The sequence below is a fragment of the Aulonocara stuartgranti genome, assembly GCF_965226115.1.
Source record: "Aulonocara stuartgranti genome assembly, chromosome: 22".
Lineage (NCBI taxonomy): Eukaryota > Metazoa > Chordata > Actinopteri > Cichliformes > Cichlidae > Aulonocara > Aulonocara stuartgranti.
This window is the reverse complement of record NC_138957.1, coordinates 23,315,411-23,335,267: the sequence shown is the minus strand read 5'-3', so window position 1 is coordinate 23,335,267 and position 19,857 is coordinate 23,315,411. Positions and strand designations below refer to the sequence as shown.

The 19,857-nt window shown below is 41.4% G+C and overlaps 2 protein-coding genes across 2 annotated transcripts; one reads left to right on the top strand and one right to left on the bottom strand.

Moving 5' to 3' along the window:
• On the top strand, positions 1-6,471 carry LOC309699469 (cytosolic non-specific dipeptidase-like). Its single transcript, XM_082522489.1, has 12 exons — positions 1-266; positions 892-969; positions 1,317-1,460; positions 1,556-1,718; positions 3,068-3,156; positions 3,957-4,157; positions 4,274-4,358; positions 4,453-4,613; positions 4,713-4,877; positions 5,295-5,436; positions 5,621-5,768; positions 5,962-6,471. The coding sequence occupies exons 2-12, from the start codon at positions 910-912 to the stop codon at positions 6,026-6,028; spliced, it is 1,425 nt and encodes a 474-aa protein (XP_082378615.1). The 5' UTR covers positions 1-266; positions 892-909; the 3' UTR covers positions 6,029-6,471.
• Positions 6,023-18,242, bottom strand: LOC309699468 (GTPase IMAP family member 8-like). Its single transcript, XM_082522488.1, has 2 exons — positions 18,139-18,242; positions 6,023-9,517 (listed from the first exon to the last, which is right to left on the bottom strand). The coding sequence occupies exons 1-2, from the start codon at positions 18,161-18,163 to the stop codon at positions 7,929-7,931; spliced, it is 1,614 nt and encodes a 537-aa protein (XP_082378614.1). The 5' UTR covers positions 18,164-18,242; the 3' UTR covers positions 6,023-7,928.
• Between the last annotated feature and the right edge of the window lie 1,615 nt (positions 18,243-19,857).

The following is a 19,857-nucleotide window of genomic DNA, read 5'->3' as shown; positions in this document are numbered from 1 at the left end:
TACTTGTGAATAAAGTTGAGTCGATTTGGGAAGACAACCTGAAGCAGTCTCTGTTTTCTTGTTCTCCCAAGCTGCTCCCGAGCTCGTACTAACACGCTGAATGGCATGCTTGAATATTACTTGAGAATATATTTGACTGTGTTACAGACTAAGGGACATTCTCTGCTGATAGGTGAAGGTACATTCTCTGCTGATAGACGTCCACGCCTCGGAGGAAGTCGATCCACGGATTAGGCCCTGGAAGCCGTTTCCTTCACCCAGGAAAAGTATTTGTCAGAGAGGGCTAGATTAGGTCTCAGTCACCTTAAGGCAGCATCTCTGATGTGTTACCTAGCCGTTTTACTTTCGCTTTACTTAGCGATTACACTCACTTCACTTGCCATTGTTGGCATTCAGTGCACACCTGTGAAAAATAACCTCCATGTGAAATTTTCATGGCTTATTTTCAGATTCTCCCTCAGCATGACACAATTAAATCGTCATTTATGGCTTTCTTCACACAATGAATGGACATCTTACCTCTTCAAAAAGGCTATCAATCAGACTACATTAACTGCTGTTTTATTCTAAGAAAAAAACAAATAAACTCCACATTTAACCTTTTGTGCAGATCTGAAATGCGAATTCTATTTTATTGTCATTTTATGGTAAAAATTTGTAATGTAAGCCTCATAGGTGTTAGCTTTTTTTCTCACTGTTTTTTTCTGAAAGCCTGGCATTAAAGCCCCAAACGGCTGCAGCTATAGTTCTGCAAAATTATGAAGTGAAACGAGTTTGGCTGGAAATCTCATCATTTACGTGAAGTGCATGCGTGCATGAAGGATTTGTCCTCTCATAAGATTGCACAAACCCAGAGGTGTACTCGCACCTGTCTGCTTGTTTAACCCTCAGCTCTCGTTCCTGGCAAAAATGGCTCATCTCACAGAACTTTGCAAGTATGTGGACGACCACCAGGACCTGTATGTGCAGGTAAGATCACTCAGGAAAAATAATAAATTGCAGCTGTTTAATTATTGCGTTTTTTGTATGATTGTCACTTGATTTAATGGCTTATTGAGCTAACTGAAAACTGGACAGATTTGCAACTTATTCACTTAAACTTGGATTATAGTAGGTGCCAACTGTAAAACCAGTTTTCCTGATAAGATTCAGTAATACTGTAACTGCTGCTTGAATCAAATCTTTGTGGGTCTAATGTCCTAAGAGTCACTCACATTGGCTCATTCTTTTGCAATCAGTAACTTCATGAAATAGTAAAAAAAAAAAAAAAAAAGGATTTTAATGTCTTTAAATCACTTATTTATAATTTACCTCAGCGCCTGGCTGAGTGGGTGAGTGTCCAGAGTGTTTCTGCTTGGCCTGAGAAGCGCGGGGAGATCAAAAAAATGATGGAGATGGCAGCCAAGGACATCGAGAGGCTGGGAGGGACTGTGGAGTTGGTGGACGTTGGCAAGCAGAAGGTCTTGCACTGGTTACATTTCTTAATGCATTAATGATTTGTATTTTACATTATCTTTTTTAACTTAAATTTCACCATAAATCATTATTCATACAGCTTCCCTCAGGAGAGGAGATCCCCCTGCCTCCTATCATCCTGGGGCAGTTAGGATCAGACCCAGCAAAGAAGACGGTGTGTATTTACGGGCACCTTGATGTTCAGCCAGCAAACATCAGTGACGGCTGGGACACAGAGCCTTTTACTCTGGTGGAGAAAGACGGTAAGAGGAGAATACTTTTGGCCTGTGTCCTGCACAAAACAACCCTGGAGCTGTTTCTGTATGAGCTCTAACATTGTCACAACCTGGCGAGGACTCAGTGTTTTAGTGGTCTTAACTGAGATTACTGAGAACAAAAAACCAAACCAATTAGCAGGTAGGTAATGCAGGATGAGGACATGTGGACTGAGGTGTGTAATTCCCGTAAGGTAGCATAGCTAAGAGAAGGCATGCTGCCAGCAAGCTCAACTACGTAGACTGGGAACATTGGGTGAATGTATTTTTAACAGGTAAAGATAAGAAACACAAAACAAGTCACAGGTGCGTCTTGAGAGCTTGAAAAAAGAAGGGTGTATTTAGTTTGTAAAGATGTTTCACCTCTCATCCAAGAGGCTCCTTCAGTTCTAAAACAAATGGATGTTTGTCTCAGGTATTTAACCCCTAATAGTTTTTCTCAGGTGGTCCCGAGGGTTGTTGATCATGCGAGTCATCACATTAGCCAGGGTGTGAAGAAAAAAAAGATGTCTTCACCATCATATGAGGTTAAAGTTGAGACCTTGCCCCACCACTTTAGGTTGTTTAGAGGTTGCCACCGTGAAAGACCATCGTTGAACGGAGGTGGTGAATTACAACGCCAGCTGTAATGCTATTTAGGCACTTCAGTCTCCACTCACACCTTGCCTCAGGTAACCTCAGCAGGTCACATGACAGAATGTCTCACTGCAACATGAATAAAATCAAATAACAATCAAATAAAATCAAACTCTAATTTTGGTGATTAGATTGGTTAAATTTATTTAAATGCTCTCAAAGCTTGCAGTAACAGGTAGCAGCATGTTTCCAAAGTCTTTTGATAGAACTGCATTCTTATCAACAGTCTTCTCAGGTTAAGTTGAACCAGTAAAGGTATTATTAGAATCTTTGGGAACACACTCGGATTGTGAAAAGGCAAAAAGGCTCAAGTGAGGCATTTTCCTTTGTGAGTCATGACTGGTCCTTTATTTCACAGACTGTGCATTTGTTTGTTCACATAACTAAGTCACTGCAGCATTCCTGAATTGGTGTCTATGCTTTGTTATGCTCCACACAGTAATGCAAAAGCTGTGCCTGAATAATTTTAACCTAGTCATTTTTTTGCTACTCTTTAGGATCTTCTTTAAGTTGAATTATTGCTCTACATATTTGCATTTAGATGTTTTTGCTTCCCTAAAATTGTGTTTCCTTGGGGGAGTTTTTTTTGAGCTACAAAATTCAATGCTGACTATGTAATAAATATAACCTTAGTATCATTTTTCAACTCCACTATCTTCTCATTAGAACCTTGAAACTGAAACAAAGTTTTATTTTTGTAGGTAAGCTCTATGGACGAGGATCTACTGATGACAAGGGTCCAGTGTTGGCCTGGTTTAACTGCATTGAAGCGTATCAGAAGATCGGAAAGGTACAGTTACTGCCAGATTTAAGCTGGCCAACAAAAGGTGTTTCAAGTTCAGATAGTTTAAAGATGATATGATATTTTAGTGTGTCCTAAAAACAACCCTGAAGTGGCTTAACATGCTAAGTTGGCTGTGTTTGAACAGTGACAGGAGTATATTGAGGTGTGATGGTATAATTCAGAATCTGTAAATGTACACCGTTACTTAAAATGTTATTAATGTTTTTCTTTCGTTTTTGTACAGTGATAATAAAGCAGAATAGCTACTATAGCACTGTATTCTAAAAAGATATGTGGGTCATTCATACCACTTTAAAATATAATTTTGGCCTATTTACAAAAATGTGACCCTTATCTGTCTTTAGTTGGTGTTTTCTGCTATGGCTCTCTGGCTCTTCAGATGAAATGGCAGTAAATACTTGTTTAGTTGGTAGCAGTAAATTTCAGCTGATAAATGTACAGTATTAGTGTTTAGCTGCATAATAATTATCATATATATAATCGTCAGTTATATCCTTAGTCTGGACTCATGCTCAGCTTTGTTATTAAAACTCATTGTGAGAAATGTAAGACATGCATTACTGCTGTCTACTATTTATATTTACTCTGGCACATTTGGTGTGGGGCACCCACCACTGATTTGGAGATCATTTGTTGTTAAAAATGTGAAATTATTTCATATGTTTCAACTCTAGAAAATGAGAAAAACAGATTCACAATGAGCCTGAATTTAAACTTGAACCAGTAACCAAATTTTATTCTGTTGATTTTTTTTTCTTTCTTATGCATCTCTTTTCTTGTTGCAGGACCTTCCCATCAACATCAAATTCTGCTTCGAGGGGATGGAAGAATCTGAATCTGAGGGTCTGGATGATCTTGTGTTTTCTAGAAAGGACACTTTCTTTAAAGACGTGGACTACGTCTGCATCTCTGACAACTACTGGCTGGGCAAGAGCAAACCCTGCATCACCTACGGTCTGAGAGGAATCTGCTATTTCTTCATTGAGGTGGAGTATTGGATTATTGTTGTTGGGGGGTGGGGACAGTGTTTCAATTTAAGAGGGGCATACTTGAGCTTTTTGTGTTTTTTTTTTAAAATTGTGTTTTACGTTCAAACTTCAAGGTGGAGTGCGCTGAAAAGGACTTGCACTCAGGGGTGTTTGGTGGCTCTGTTCATGAGGCCATGACTGACCTCATCGCACTTATGGGCAAGTGAAGCTGATAATTGTGATTTTTAGTCTCACACACCTTATTTTACAGCAGTTTAGAGTTTTAATCATGTGTTTGTGACTTCCTGCACAGGCTCCCTGGTTGACAAAAGGGGTAAGATTTTGGTTCCTGGGATCTATGACAGTGTGGCGCCTCTGACAGCAGAGGAGCAAAAGCTGTACGAGAAGATCGACTTTGACTTGGATGAGTACTGTAAAGATGTGGGGGTTGACCAGCTGCTGCATGACACAAAGGCAAAGAAATTATTTATGTTGTTCACATCACTCATTGGTGGAAATGTGCTGTATAATGTGGGGTCATTCACACTTTTTGAACCTATTTTTCCACCATAGGAGCAAATCCTCATGCACCGTTGGAGATATCCTTCTCTTTCCCTTCATGGTATTGAGGGGGCTTTCTCTGAAGCAGGAGCCAAGACGGTTATTCCTCGCAAGGTCATTGGCAAGTTTTCCATCCGCCTTGTGCCTGACATGGACCCCAAAGTTGTGAAGAAGCAGGTAAACAATGTTATAGGTCACAGTGATCGCATATAACACTCACTTAACTTAAATCATCGTTTTATAATTAAGTAGCAGAAGTCACTCTGTATCTCTGCCACTTATTGGTAGTTTGTTGCTCAGATGATTTGCTCAGCCATCCTTATTTTTGTAAGATAAAGTGAATGCAGATGATTTTATTCAGAGAAAAAAACAAAGTCCCAGGTTACGGCATTAAAATACATCTGCAGAAAACCAGGCAAACCAATCAAGCAGACAAGACATAGTGATTTTGTCACAAATGATTGCGTAACAAGGAGGTTTTGTTAGGTTTTACTAAATGAATCTCAGCCTGGACTTGGAAATAGCTAAAGATCAACTTCAATTTATTTCTACATTAAAGCTTCAACAAGTCTAAGTTATTTTTCCCTCTTCAAGGTCATCGATCATCTGCAGAAGAGGTTTGCTGAACTGGGAACCCCCAATAAACTGAAAGTGACAGGGGACAGCGGTGCCAAAGCCTGGGTCTCAGACTTCAACCACCCACACTACATGGCAGGGAGAAAGGCCATAAAGACAGGTACAGGGACATTTTTTTATGCATATTTTTGTGGACATATTTTTAAGCCTTTTTCAGATATTTTCACTGATAGGCTTGTGCCCAGATTTGTTGTACCTATGCAGGGACAGCTAGGATGTTATTATTATTGTCATTATTACATTTTTACTGCTTTTGTTTTCTTTTCCTCCTCGTTGTACTGTAGTCTTCGGGGTCGAGCCTGATCTGACTCGCGAGGGCGGCAGCATCCCGGTCACCCTGACCTTCCAGGAGGCCACAGGCCGTAATGTCATGCTGCTTCCTATAGGGTCCTCTGATGATGGAGCTCACTCTCAGAATGAAAAGATCAACAGGTTGGTCACAGCTCACACCGTTTCACTTCTTTTGAAATGTGGAACAAGTAGATAAAACTGACGAAATATTGCAGTAAAAGGAGAGGATCATGTTTGTCATCTCCAGATTATTTCTATGCTAAAATGTGATCACAGGTAAAGTGAGTTTTTTTAATTATAAACCATTATCATCGCTTTATTTCTCCATTTTCAGATCAAACTACATTCAGGGAGTCAAGCTGCTGGGAGCATACTTCCATGAGGTCTCTCTGCTGGAGTGATTTGATGGTGTCTCATAATGACAGGTGTAATATATGCTCATCCTCCATATCAGACCATAAACTTTGTGGATTTACTTTTCACAATGAACGGTTTTATACACCCTGTTGATAATATACATATTTTTGTTACTTTATTTGAGTTGTTTTTCTTTTCTTTTCATGATGTAACAGGATTTACTTTTGATGCAGTGCACTACTTAGCATGTGGGTCATAACTCACAATAATACTGCCAGGTCTCTTTTGGAAATGAGATTTTTAATCTCAATAAGATTTTTACCTGGATAAATAAAGGACTAATAAAAAAAGAAATAAAATAATGTTGGTAAGCTTAATTTAGAAGCTGTCAAATGTGTTTGAGGCATCAGTGACAGCAGCATGACCAAATGCTGTTATTGTATTAGTGTTTTCCACATCACAGCATTAAAAAAGTACAATCAGTCAATTTGAATGTGTCGATATATGTAGAAGCTTTCCCAATGTTAACAGTTGTTGAATGTCCAGTTCCACAAATGACTGTGCTTGTTATATGTAACCGGTCCAATCAGCCCTTTTATTCTGTGATTTCTGACATTACTTGTCTTTATGTTACTTTAGGAAAGATAAATCAGGGTGAGTTCATATCACAAACTTAGTTAATGCCATTTCCTGAGAGAAGGATGAAAATACCACCAGGTATTCTGATAGCAGTCCATGGTGATAATCAAAAGGTGTAATGAAGCTACCTACCACTATTTATTCTTTTACTATACGCTATTATTTTTGCTAGTTCATAACCCAGCCATGGGGGCTTCCAATAAACCAGTGTACTTTTAGTACTGGCCCCGAAACCTGTGGCCAGAATCTAATGGTAAAGTCTTGTTTAGTGGTTTTCTTGACACAGAACAGGTGAGCTTTTGTGTACAGATTTTACAGGTTTACTCGCTGAAATAGTTTGTGACGTAGCAGCCCTCCTTTGGATGAATCCTTCCTCCCTCCCTTATACATACAGACATACATACATACATGTATTTATGTATGTGCAGTCAGACCAGCTTCTTTTGCAGTTTCTCCTCTGACAGCACAAGAAGCAACCCTCATCAATAAATTCCATCTGTTTAGCTCACAATGCTTTTAAACACACTCTACATCATCTGAGAGAGACAGATTCAAGAAAGCGCCACAACTAATATTACATTTATCTCGGCATAAACCTATTGCTGCCGAGACAATTCTACTACAATGGTGAAAGCAAGACGCAAGTCACCAGAGCTCTTTGTGTGATCTTGTGCACGAGGGAGATGACCAAGACGAGCGCTGTTCCTGCTGCTCGAACCCCAGTCACTCTCAGACAGCTTCCCCGTAGCACTGCTCTTTATTGTGGTTACATAAATATGCATAGTCTCATTAACATGTGACATCTCAACCAGGCATATATGTGAACAAAGAGTACCTTGTCTGTGTGTAGGTGTGTGTGTGTGTGAAAATATGACCCTGCGAACAACTCCCCAAAGCTGGTGCTAGGAGTCCAACGGTTCACCTAAATAAAGGGCTCTTATACTTAAACAGATACAGAGTAGGTGTCCTCCCATACCATAAATCAGGAAGAGAAGGTACGACCTGTCATGACCTTAGGTTGTGTGTGTATGCCAGAGCACTTTGGAACGCACACAGTCTTTGCAGATGAGACATTCTATCAATATTTAATCGATTATATACCTCTAAACATTATTGATGCTATGTTTCTAAGTACAAATGACAATCATAAAATATCACTCCAACAACTAACATGATCAATAATTAATAATTCGTTTTAATTTAATCCAATAAAAAGTAAATAAGAAAATAAAAATGAGAATAATGAGAAGGACTTGTTAATATTGTCTTGATGATGTGAATGAGCTGATGCTGAGTGAGTATTTGTCACTGTGTAGTACACGCCTGCTTCCTCACTTTAGCAGCAGTAGTACGATCCAGTGCAGCTCCAGCTGCCACACCCAGTCCAGCTCCAACCAGCACTCCTACTGGACAAGCTGCAGCTCCCACAATAGCTCCAATAGCAAGCTCGGTCGCAATCGCAGTACTGACTCCAGCAGCTGCTCCAGCACCGAGTCCAGCAGCAGCTCCAGCAACAGCACCAACCCAGCTGCCCTGGATAAACTTGTTTTTTCTCTCTGCTTCATATCTTGCTTCAGTGGCCATCAGCCCAGGGTTTTTCTTCTGAAGTTGTTCCATCTCTTTGGTTATAGCGCTCTCTGCCTTTTCAAACATCTTGTTGGTGTAGTAGCTTCCTCCGTTTCTCTGAACCATTAGTCTGATCTTCTCCAGCAGCTCTCTGACCTGAGCAGGATCTCTGCTATTGTTGTTAAAAACATGATATCCTCCTCCACACTGACGGACGAATTCACGAAGAGCTGGAGTCTTAGTGATGAATTCTTCTATGGAGACATTCAGATCTACATGTGTGAACAACACCATGGTGTAACGAACGGCTTCATCTCCAAACACCTCCTGAAGGATTCTCAGGGTTTTTTGTTCTTCATCTATAAATATGTTTGGCTGGATCACAACCAGGAACACATGAGGACCAGGAGCAGCCAGTGAGATGCATCTATTGATCTCCGTGTTCACCTGGCCTAAGGTAAACACAGAGTGAAACAGGCCTGGAGTATCAACAACAGCCAGGGTTTGAAAATCAAACAGAGCTGCTTCCTGCTGACACTCTGACGTCACTGAGGCAGGGGATGAAGCTGATGCTGTTTTAAAGGCTTTTCCTCCCAGGATGGTGTTTCCCGATGAACTCTTCCCAGCTCCAGTTTTCCCAACAACAACAATCCTGAAGTCTTTTTCAGCTTTTCTCATGGACTCCTTAGCCTCTTCGAACATCTCATTGGTGTAGCAGCTTCGTTCGTTTCCCTGAACCACAGTGTTGATCTTCCTCAGCAGCTCTCTGACCTGAGAGGGATTGTCATCATCTCGGTTGTTCAAAACATGATATCCTCCTCCACACTGATGGATGAAGTCTTGGAGAGCTAGATTTTCCCTGATGAATTGTTCTATGGTGACTCCATCATGCTCCAGGTTATCTCCACATGTGAACAAGGCCATGGTGTAGTCTGCTAAGTGTACTCCAAACATCTGCTGAAGGATTCTCACTGTTTCTCGTTGTTCGTCTGTAAATCTGGCCACACAGATCACAACCAGGAACACATGAGGACCAGGAGCAGCAAAGGAGATGATTCTCCTGATCTCTGTCTTCATTTCCTCTTCAGTTTTAACATTATCAAACAGACCGGGAGTATCGACCACAGCCAGTTTTTGACCTTCAAACTCTCCTGTTTCCTTCTGACACACTGAAGTTATCGAGCTTGAAGATGCTCTAGATTCAAAAGCACCCTTTCTTCCTAAGATGGTGTTTCCTGATGCACTTTTTCCAGATCCAGTTTTTCCAACAAGCACCATCCTGAGCTCTGGTTTCTCTTTTGTATTCTTCTTTAGTGGTTCCCCTGACTCTGTTTAAAGAAATTAGAAAATTTTAACATCAGCGACTGTGTTAACATCAGCAAAACCAAATAAACAGTGTGAAAAAGTGTTTGAGCTGCTTCCTGATTTCAGATTTTTTTGTATGTTTGTCTCTGCATGAGAATCCTCTGCAGGTTTGTGCAGGATAAACAGGTTAGTTTGCTGCACTGTGTTGGGTTTAATTTAAAGAACAGTGTGTGACTGCTGCACAGTGGTTGTGGGTTCATGGTCACAGTTAGCTTACATCAAGTGTAGCAGAGATTCATTGACTGAAATTCACCTTCATACCAACTTTATACCATCTAGAAATCAGACAGCATTAACAGTGCTCTGTCAGTGTAGAGGATGAAATCAACCAGGACAACTTATGAAACATTTTTTTTACATCTGGTGTGTGCATGCACGAAGAGCAGCAGGTCAGCTGATCACAGCCTGTACACTAAGAACATCTACTCGAGTGCTCAATAGAAATTATTGAGTTTGAGAGTTTGATTCTTTTACCCACACTGAGACCTTACAGCTGATTTTAGGGTTCCTCCACCTGCCGAATCCACTTTAACCCTGTGCACATTATCCTGTTTAGACCAAAATTACTCCAAGAGTACCCCAATGACTCATCCAGGAGGACACAGAAGAACCCAGAACAACGTAAAAGACCTGCAGGGTTCACGTCTCAGCTAAGGTCATGATTCAGCAATGAGAAAGAAACTGGGCAAAAATGGCCTCCATGGCAGAGTTCAAGGAGAAAATCACTACAGACCAAAAGGAACATAAAGGCTCGTCTCAGTTTGGACAGAAAACATCTGGATGATCCCTGAGACATTTGGAGACAATGGCTGTATCCCAATTCAGGGTCTGCAGCCTTAAAGTACGCAGCCTCAACGGTCCTCAAGGGCCACGTACTTAAAGACCGCTAAGGCCGGAAGTGCGAGGCTTGTGAAATGGGACGGTCTAGCCTCCGTTGCGCTGCCCAGGTTGCCTAGCAACCATGATACTAACAGCTGGAAACGTTTCATACAGCTTTGTTTGACAGAAATGAAGGAGAAAATCTTTTGTTCATTTGTTTGTTTGTTTCTACATGAGCTTTGATCATTCTCTGTAAGATTAAGGTCAGCTATTGAACGGCGTATATTTTAAAGTAAAGGCTCTAAAACCAAGTTAGTACAAACGTCACTAATGTTACGTAACTTTGCCGACATGTGGCCAACAGTAATGTTTTAAGGTTCTTCGTTATTAAACATTTGCACATAAATAAGTGACATACTATTCAGTACTTAAAGTTTACTCTTCAGGCGCCCTTTATTAGCAGTTTTTTTCGGCAAAATTATCCACACCCACCGCCGCGCTATGCATTCTGGGATATGTTGGGCCACGAAGTCTACACCGCCACGTCCTTAAAATTCAGGGAAATGAAGGACGCATTTGAGGGCCGCATTTCGAGCAGCCTCGAATTGGGACAGCCTTCGTCGCGTCGCGGTGACGTAATCGGCCTTAAAATGCGGCCTTTAAGGCTGCAGACCCTGAATTGGGATACAGCCTATGTCTAGTTGGACCTTAAAATGGTTGTCGATCCATTTTTGATCATGTGCTATGAGAGATAAGATGAAAAAGGCAAAGAGTGGTTGAAGAAGAGCGAGGCTCGTGTGGACATCTTTTTTTTTTTTTACATTACTTACAGTATCAAGGTAAACGTTTTCTATGACCTCATTAAATATATGTAATTTATTGTACAACGAAGTGATTCAGGAAATGGAACTGCTACATCTGTCACTAAAAAAAACACCATGTTTCCTTGCCAGAAAAGTTGATCTGATCGTTTAAGCATTAATCTGCTGATGATAAGAGAAGTGTCATGTATTGATATGGCTATGTCTTAAGGTGATGACCTTTGAACCGGATGTGGTTCAAGGAAGCCCCGTTAAGTGGCTAGTTGTAAGATGAAGAGTGTTCAATAAAGCAACATAAAGACCGTGCTTTATGTCCTGATTCAATTCAGAGTGCTCTGCCTAATTTAGTAATAAGGTGGGCACACAACAATGGCGACGAGGACGATACGGACCTGGATTTGTTTTTGTGAGAAGTAGACCCAGCGGCGGCACGGTGTTAGCGAAAAACTTGTGGGCTAACATGGAAAAGTCGGGTATTCAACCGTTCGCCTGCTACACTGATCCAGCTACGCTCGGACCGAGATGGACGCGCTGGTTAACATCCTTCGAGTTGTTTGCTGATGGGAAAGGTCTTATTTTGACGGATGATGCTACAGACGCGATCAGACAGCGGAGACGCGCTCTTCTACTGCACATGGCCGGACAGGACGTGCAGGACGTCTTCTCCACTCTACCACAAACGGGAGAGGCAAAGGATTACACCGCTGCGGTGACTGCGCTCAACACTTATTTTTTCCCTCAAGTGAATACAGCATACGCACGCCAAACTTTCCACAAATTGTCCCAAACACCAGGTGAGACTGTGCAACAATTTTGTACACGTTTAAAGCGAGCTGCAAAGGCTTGGGCGCAGTGCTAATACAAATACAGAACGGAGAAGAGGTACCAGTGTGCTACGTAAGTCGGAGTTTAACAGACTGTGAGCGAAGATATTCTCAAACAGACAGAGAAGCCATAGCACTAGTATGGGCATATGAGAGACTACATCCATATGTGTATGGCAGGAAGTTTGACCTCATCACAGACCACAAGCCATTGGAGGTCATATACAGCCAGAAATCTAAACCTTGTGCACGCATAGAAAGGTGGGTTCTCAGACTGCAACCATATGACTTTAAAGTAGTGCACATTGCGGGAAAACAGAACATTGCGGATTCACTGTCAAGACTGCTGTCTGACACCACGTCAAAAGAGACACATAAGCATGAATCTGACAAATATGTGAGATTTGTTGCAGTTAATGCTACTCCAAAAGCACTCACAACAAGAGAGGTTGAAGAAGCCTCTGCTACAGACTCAGAATTAACAGAAGTGCGAAGAGCTATTGAAAATGGACACTTTGAAAAATGCAAAACATATGCACCCATTGCAAATGAACTGTGTGTCATCGGCTACATAGTTTTGCGGGGAACTCGCATTGTATTACCAGAAAACCTGAGAGCTCAAGCACTGTCACTAGCTCATGAAGGACATTTAGGAATTGTTGGAACCAAACAGCATCTCAGAACAAAAGTTTGGTGGCCAGGGATGGACAAAGCTGCAGAAAAGTTTTGTAAAGCTTGTCACGGATGTCAAATAGTAGCCAGACCAGATCCACCTGAACCACTGAGAAACACACTTTTACCGGATGGACCATGGCGAGATGTGGCGGTAGACTTACTGGGACCGCTACCTTCGAACCACTCAATACTTGTACTGATAGATTACTACAGTCGGTACTATGAGTATGATGTAATGTCATCTACAACTGCTGAAAAAGTCATTGACTCTATTGACTGTATATTTAGCAGACATGGGCTACCAGTTACCATCAAATCTGATAACGGCCCACAGTTCAAATCTGAGCTGTTCAGAGAATATTGTGAAACTCATGGAATCAAACATGTAAGAACTACACCAAAATGGGCTCAAGCAAATGGGGAAGTGGAACATCAAAATGCATCATTGATGACTTTGCCAAATTCTTCACAGAAAAAATCCAAAAAATTAGACAAGCAATTGGTACATCAACAGCAGATCCAGGATATGTACTGTGTCCACCGAAAAACTGTTTAAACACCATGAAACAGTTTCACCCTATTAACAGCAAAGACCTGGAGGACATCTTAGGTCAACTGAACTCCTCCTCCTGCTGTTTAGATGTCCTGCCAACAAGTTTTTTCAAACAGGTCTCAAAGACTTTAGAGTCAGACCTGTTACAGATCGTCAACTTTTCTTTAATATCAGGTGTGTTTCTAGAACCACTAAAAACTGCTGTAATAAAACCTATACTGAAAAAGGACAATCTTGACAAGACACAAATGAACAACTACAGGCCAATCTCAAATCTCCCATTTTTAAGTAAGATCATTGAAAAAGCAGTTTCTCAACAGCTCAATTACTTCTTAAAACAGAATAACTGCTACGATGCCTTCCAGTCAGGTTTTAGACAGAACCACAGCACTGAAACCGCTCTGACCAAAGTGGTCAATGACATATGTCTGAATACAGACAGTGGAAAAATGTCAGTCTTAGTTTTACTGGATCTCAGTGCAGCATTTGATACAGTTGACCACAACATATTACTCAAATGACTGGAGAACTGGACAGGTCTCTCAGGAACTGTACTAAACTGGTTCAAAACATACTTAGAAAACAGGAAATACTTTGTATCAATAGGTAACTTCACATCTGAGCAGACAAGTATCACATGTGGAGTTCCCCAAGGTTCCATCTTGGGACCCCTTCTGTTTAACATTTACAGTGGGGCAAAAAAGTATTTAGTCAGCCACCGATTGTGTAAGTTCCCCCACCTAAAATGATGACAGAGGTCAGTAATTTGCACCAGAGGTACACTTCAACTGTGAGAGACAGAATGTGAAAAAAAAATCCATGAATTCACATGGTAGGATTTGTAAAGAATTTATTCGTAAATCAGGGTGGAAAATAAGTATTTGGTCACCTCAAACAAGGAAAATCTCTGGCTCTCACAGACCTGTAACGTCTCTGTAAGAAGCTTTTCTGTCCCCCACTCGTTACCTGTATGAATGGCACCTGTTTGAACTCATCATCTGTATAAAAGACACCTGTCCACAGCCTCAAACAGTCAGACTCCAAACTCCGCCATGGCCAAGACCAAAGAGCTTTCGAAGGACACCAGGAAAAGTATTGTAGACCTGCACCAGACTGGGAAGAGTGAATCTACAATAGGCAAGCAGCTTGATGTGAGAAAATCAACTGTGGGAGCAATCATCAGAAAATGGAAGACATACAAGACCACTGATAATCTCCCTCGATCTGGGGCTCCACGCAAGATCTCATCCCGTGGGGTCAAAATGATCATGAGAACGGTGAGCAAAGATCCCAGAACCACACGGGGGGACCTGGTGAATGACCTGCAGAGAGCTGGGACCAAAGTAACAAAGGTCACCATCAGTAACACACTACAACGGCAGGGAATCAAATCCCGCAGTGCCAGACGTGTTCCGCTGCTGAAGCCAGTGCATGTCCAGGCCCGTCTGAAGTTTGCCAGAGAGCACATGGATGATACAGCAGAAGATTGGGAGAATGTCATGTGGTCAGATGAAACCAAAGTAGAACTTTTTGGTATAAACTCAACTCGTCGTGTTTGGAGGAAGAAGAATACTGAGTTGCATCCCAAGAACACCATACCTACTGTGAAGCATGGGGGTGGAAACATCATGCTATGGGGCTGTTTTTCTGCCAAGGGGACAGGACGACTGATCCGTGTTAAGGACAGAATGAATGGGGCCATGTATCGTGAGATTTTGAGCCAAAACCTCCTTCCATCAGTGAGAACTTTGAAGATGAAACGAGGCTGGGTCTTCCAACATGACAATGATCCAAAACACACCGCCCGGGCAACAAAGGAGTGGCTCCGTAAGAAGCATTTGAAAGTCCTGGAGTGGCCTAGCCAGTCTCCAGACCTCAACCCCATAGAAAATCTGTGGCGGGAGTTGAAAGTCCGTGTTGCTCGGCGACAGCCCCAAAACATCACTGCTCTCGAGAAGATCTGCATGGAGGAATGGGCCAAAATACCAGCTACTGTGTGTGCAAACCTGGTAAAGACCTATAGTAAACGTTTGACCTCTGTTATTGCCAACAAAGGTTATGTTACAAAGTATTGAGTTGTATTTTTGTTATTGACCAAATACTTATTTTCCACCCTGATTTACGAATAAATTCTTTACAAATCCTACCATGTGGATTCATGGATTTTTTTTTCACATTCTGTCTCTCACAGTTGAAGTGTACCTCTGGTGCAAATTACTGACCTCTGTCATCATTTTAGGTGGGGGAACTTGCACAATCGGTGGCTGACTAAATACTTTTTTGCCCCACTGTACATGCTCCCACTGGCACAGATTATAAAGAACAACAAAATAAACTACCACAGCTATGCAGATGACACACAAATATATATCACAATGTCACCAGGAGACCAAGGCCCTGTACAGGCTCTTGGTAAATGCATTGAGGAAATTAATGACTGGCTGTGCCACAATTTTCTCCAGCTAAACAAAAACAAAACTGAGGTAATAGTCTTTGGCGCCAAAGAAAAACGATTACAGGTCACCAGAGAACTTCAATCTATATACCTAAAAACCACAAACCAGGCGAGAAATTTGTTGAAACTTAGAAAAACACATTAAGACAATAACAAAGTCAGCTTACTATCGCCTCAAGAATATTTCAAGGATAAAAGATCTGATGTCTCAACAGGACCTGGAAAAACTAGTCCATGCATTCATCTTTAGTAGGCTTGATTACTGTAACAGCATCTTTACAGGTCTACCTAAAAAATCAGTCAGACAACTACAGCTCATTCAGAACTCGGCTGCTCGAGTCCTCACTAAGACCAAAAAAGTGGACCACATCAGTCCAGCTCTGAGGTCTTTACACTGGCTGCCTGTCCGTCAGAGGATAGACTTTAAAGTTCTGATGCTGGTCTATAAAGCTCTGAATGGTTTAGGACCAAAATACATCAGTGACCTCCTGACCCAGTATGAACCTTCCAGATCCCTCAGGTCATCTGGATCCGGTCTTTTATCAGTTCCCAGAGTCAGAACCAGACACGGAGAAGCTGCATTCAGCTTTTATGCTCCTTATATCTGGAACAAACTCCCAGAAAGCCTCAGATCAGCTGAAACACTCAGTTTATTTAAATCCAGGTTGAAGACTCACCTATTCTCAGTTGCATTTGAATAAAGCACCAAATCCACACTTTTAAGCTTAAATTTCAAAACTTACATTTAACTACTGATTTTATCTACTGTTCTGATTTCATCTGTTTTGATTTTATATACTGTTTTGTTTGTTTGTTAATTAGTTTGTTTGTTTGCTTGTTTTAATCAATTTTAAATCATGCTTTTTATTTGTTTTTGTTTCTAATGTCTCTGTAAAGCACTTTGAATCACCTTGTTGTTGAATTGTGCTATACAAATAAACTTGCCTTGCCTTGCCTTGATGAAAAGAATCAGGATCGCACAAGCCGAAGGACTTGACTGGAAGCGAGAGCTAAGAAAATATGTAACAGTGTATCGCAGCATTTAACATCCAACCACGGGCAAAAGTCCAGCAGAACTCCTGTTCAACCGCAAAATGAGAGGAAAGTTACCGAACATCAGTGAGGCAAAAACAACGGAGTTGGACGTGCGTGACAGAGACGCTGAACAGAAAGGAAAATCAAAGATTTATGCTGATGAACGAAGGGGAGCTGAGTATTCAAAAGTTGACTCGGGAGACACAGTGCTGGTTCAACAAGACAAAGTGGACAAGTTTACAACACCATTCAACGCAACACCACACAAAGTTGTAAGCAGAACTGGAAACCAAGTCATTATTGAATCACCAACAGGAGCTCGCTATCACCGGAATACCACACATGTGAAGAAATACGAGACAAATGAGACCAGAGAAGGACACTATGACACAATACCTGAAAGGGAGGAAGGTGAAACACCCACAAAGACTGACACCTTCACTCCAACACCACAAGAGGGCTCCCAGGGGCCAGAGAGACCAAGTAGATCACAGAGGGCTAAAAAGATACCTGAGAGGTTTCGTGATTTTGTGGTGAAATGAACTATAATATGTTAAGGTGAAGAGGTAACTTAAAGTTGGCAAGTTTCAAGTTCATATGTGTATTTCGACATGTATATGTTGAAAAAAGAAAGGTACATGTGTGGTGAGATAGTTAGATTATATACTTGTTAGAAAGTAAGACAAGAAGAATGTTCAGTGTTGGAAAAAAAAAGACATCAAAGTTATTACAACTAAAGTTTGAGTCTAAGGAAAAGGGGGATGTCATGTATTGATATGGCTATGTCTTAAGGTGATGACCTTTGAACCGGATGTGGTTGTCCGGAGGAAGCCCCGTTAAGTGGCTAGTTGTAAGATGAAGAGTGTTCAATAAAGCAACATAAAGACCGTACTTTATGTCCTGATTCAATTCAGAGTGCTCTGCCTAATTTAGTAATAAGGTGGGCACACAACAAGAAGCTACAGATTTTTCCTGCACTGTACTTCCACTCTCTACATGTCAATCAATGAAACAAAAGCCACAAACAAGAAAACAGAAGAAGCTACAAAAACCGAAACCGAAACCTGCCCTTTGTTTTTCTGTCAAAAGTGTTAAAATCGTGTTTACTTCTCGTGTCATCTACAAACTGCTGCCATCAGCAGTTTGTAGCAGTTTGCTGCTTTTTTTAAACCATTGGTCGATTAATGTTTACGTCAGTCATTGTGCTCATGTATTTAGATCATATTGTACAATCTGCTTTACAATAACAACTAAACAAAAACGTCAACTATTGTAAAAACAAAGGAAACCAGTGAGAGGAATAGATCAAATAAAGATAAAACCTGAGAAAGATAAAGTGAGTGTTGAGTTCTATTACTGTTTAATTAACACTAATAAGATTGCTCTTTTTAAATGTACTTGCCGAGTCGCTTGTATTTGCTGGCCATGTTCGTCTTTTACAGGCAGTTGATGTGTGGTTTCTGTCTCTGCTGAATAGGGATGGGTATCGAAAACCGGTTCTTGTTGAGAACCGGTTCCCACTGTTTCAATTCCTTGGAATTGTTTGCCATTTTTGAAAACGATGCCCTTATGGATTCCAGTCGCCCCGAATGACGTCACCACGTTGCGGAGCGTCATTTACCCGGCAGGAAACACGGCGCCTAAGCGGCTCAAACGCTCGAAAGTTTGATTATACTTTATGAGAACGGATGAGAACAGGGCAACTTGCAATACTTGCAAAGTAGATATTTCATTTAAGGGAGGAAACACTACGAATATGCAAAAGCATTTGCTCACAAAACACGCGATGACCTTAAATGAATGTTGTGTTTTTAATTCCGCTCCGGACTCGTGAATCTCAACCCAGCAGCAGCGGTAACGTTTGCACGTCCTCTCCCGTTAATGCGGCAGGTAAATAATCAACTAACAGTGCATATTATGTTAGCGCGATCTGCCTTATTACAAAACCTGCCATTACTGTGCATTTAGGTGACCATGATGAGAGAGACAGACAGAGTCTGGCTGGCTCAGATGCTGGCAGTTCTCGCTGCAGTCTACCGGTAGCGTCTCCTTTCAGGCCAGGATAGACGAATATCACCGAGCAGTGACTAAGTTTGTGGTAAAAGGCTGCTGCAGCAGATGCCCCCGATTTTCGGTAAGTGAATGTGTTTAATTGTAGGCAGGGACATTACTGGATATTCTTGTGTAATTGCCACAGAACAATTTATGTTATACTTTGTTATTGCTACAGAAGAATATTTATTTTATTATTTTACATTTACAATTTTTTTTCCTGGGGACCCTGTGACACCCCTTTGAAGAGCCATAGACTGGATCTCTTAAGATCTCACTGTTGGGTTTGTAAGGCCATGTTACTCCTCAATTTCTACCTTGTTCAAAGAGAAGATATAAAACAAAGTTCTAAGCTAATCGACCTTAGTGTTCTCCTTTAAAAAAAAAAAAAAAAAGAATCGATAAAGAATCGAATCGTTAAACAGAATCGAAAATGGAATCGGAATCGTGAAAATCTTATCAATACCCATCCCTACTGCTGAATAGTTTCCTCTTTATTACACCATGGTCTGAGTCTGCTGTTAACACTTCCCTTTGAATGAGTGACATTTTAATAGGACAAAAAAGAAGCAGATACTTGCTGGTTATATGTCAGCAGATGTGTAATTTTGTGATATCGTCTGTGTTTAGTGCAATCTGTCTGTTGTACATCACTTCTGTAGTGTGCATGCAGCAAGGCACAAATCTTGTTATTAACAGTCATGTTTCTGCTGCCGTTACAGATCTGCGTGCAGACGTGAGACACACAGAGCAGCAGGCTTTAAGCTCCTCTCCCTCTCAGGCCTGGGTGGCGGTACGGCTCTCGAACTGATGGAGCACATGCTATCTTTTCTCGGACCGGACGACGGGGGATTGCTCTTCGCCCACATCTTCCTCCGACAGCTGCCAGCGGCTGTGAGAACCGGCCTCACCAACTCTCTGCTTCTGGCGTGAAGGATTATCGCTCCCTGATTGAGGAAGTGGATCTTATTTTCTTGGCTACCTGCACTTTCCACGATCACGGCCTGATCGTCAACCCTTCCAAGTGCCAGTTCGAGTTGCCGGTTCTGGATTTCTTGGGCCACTGCAT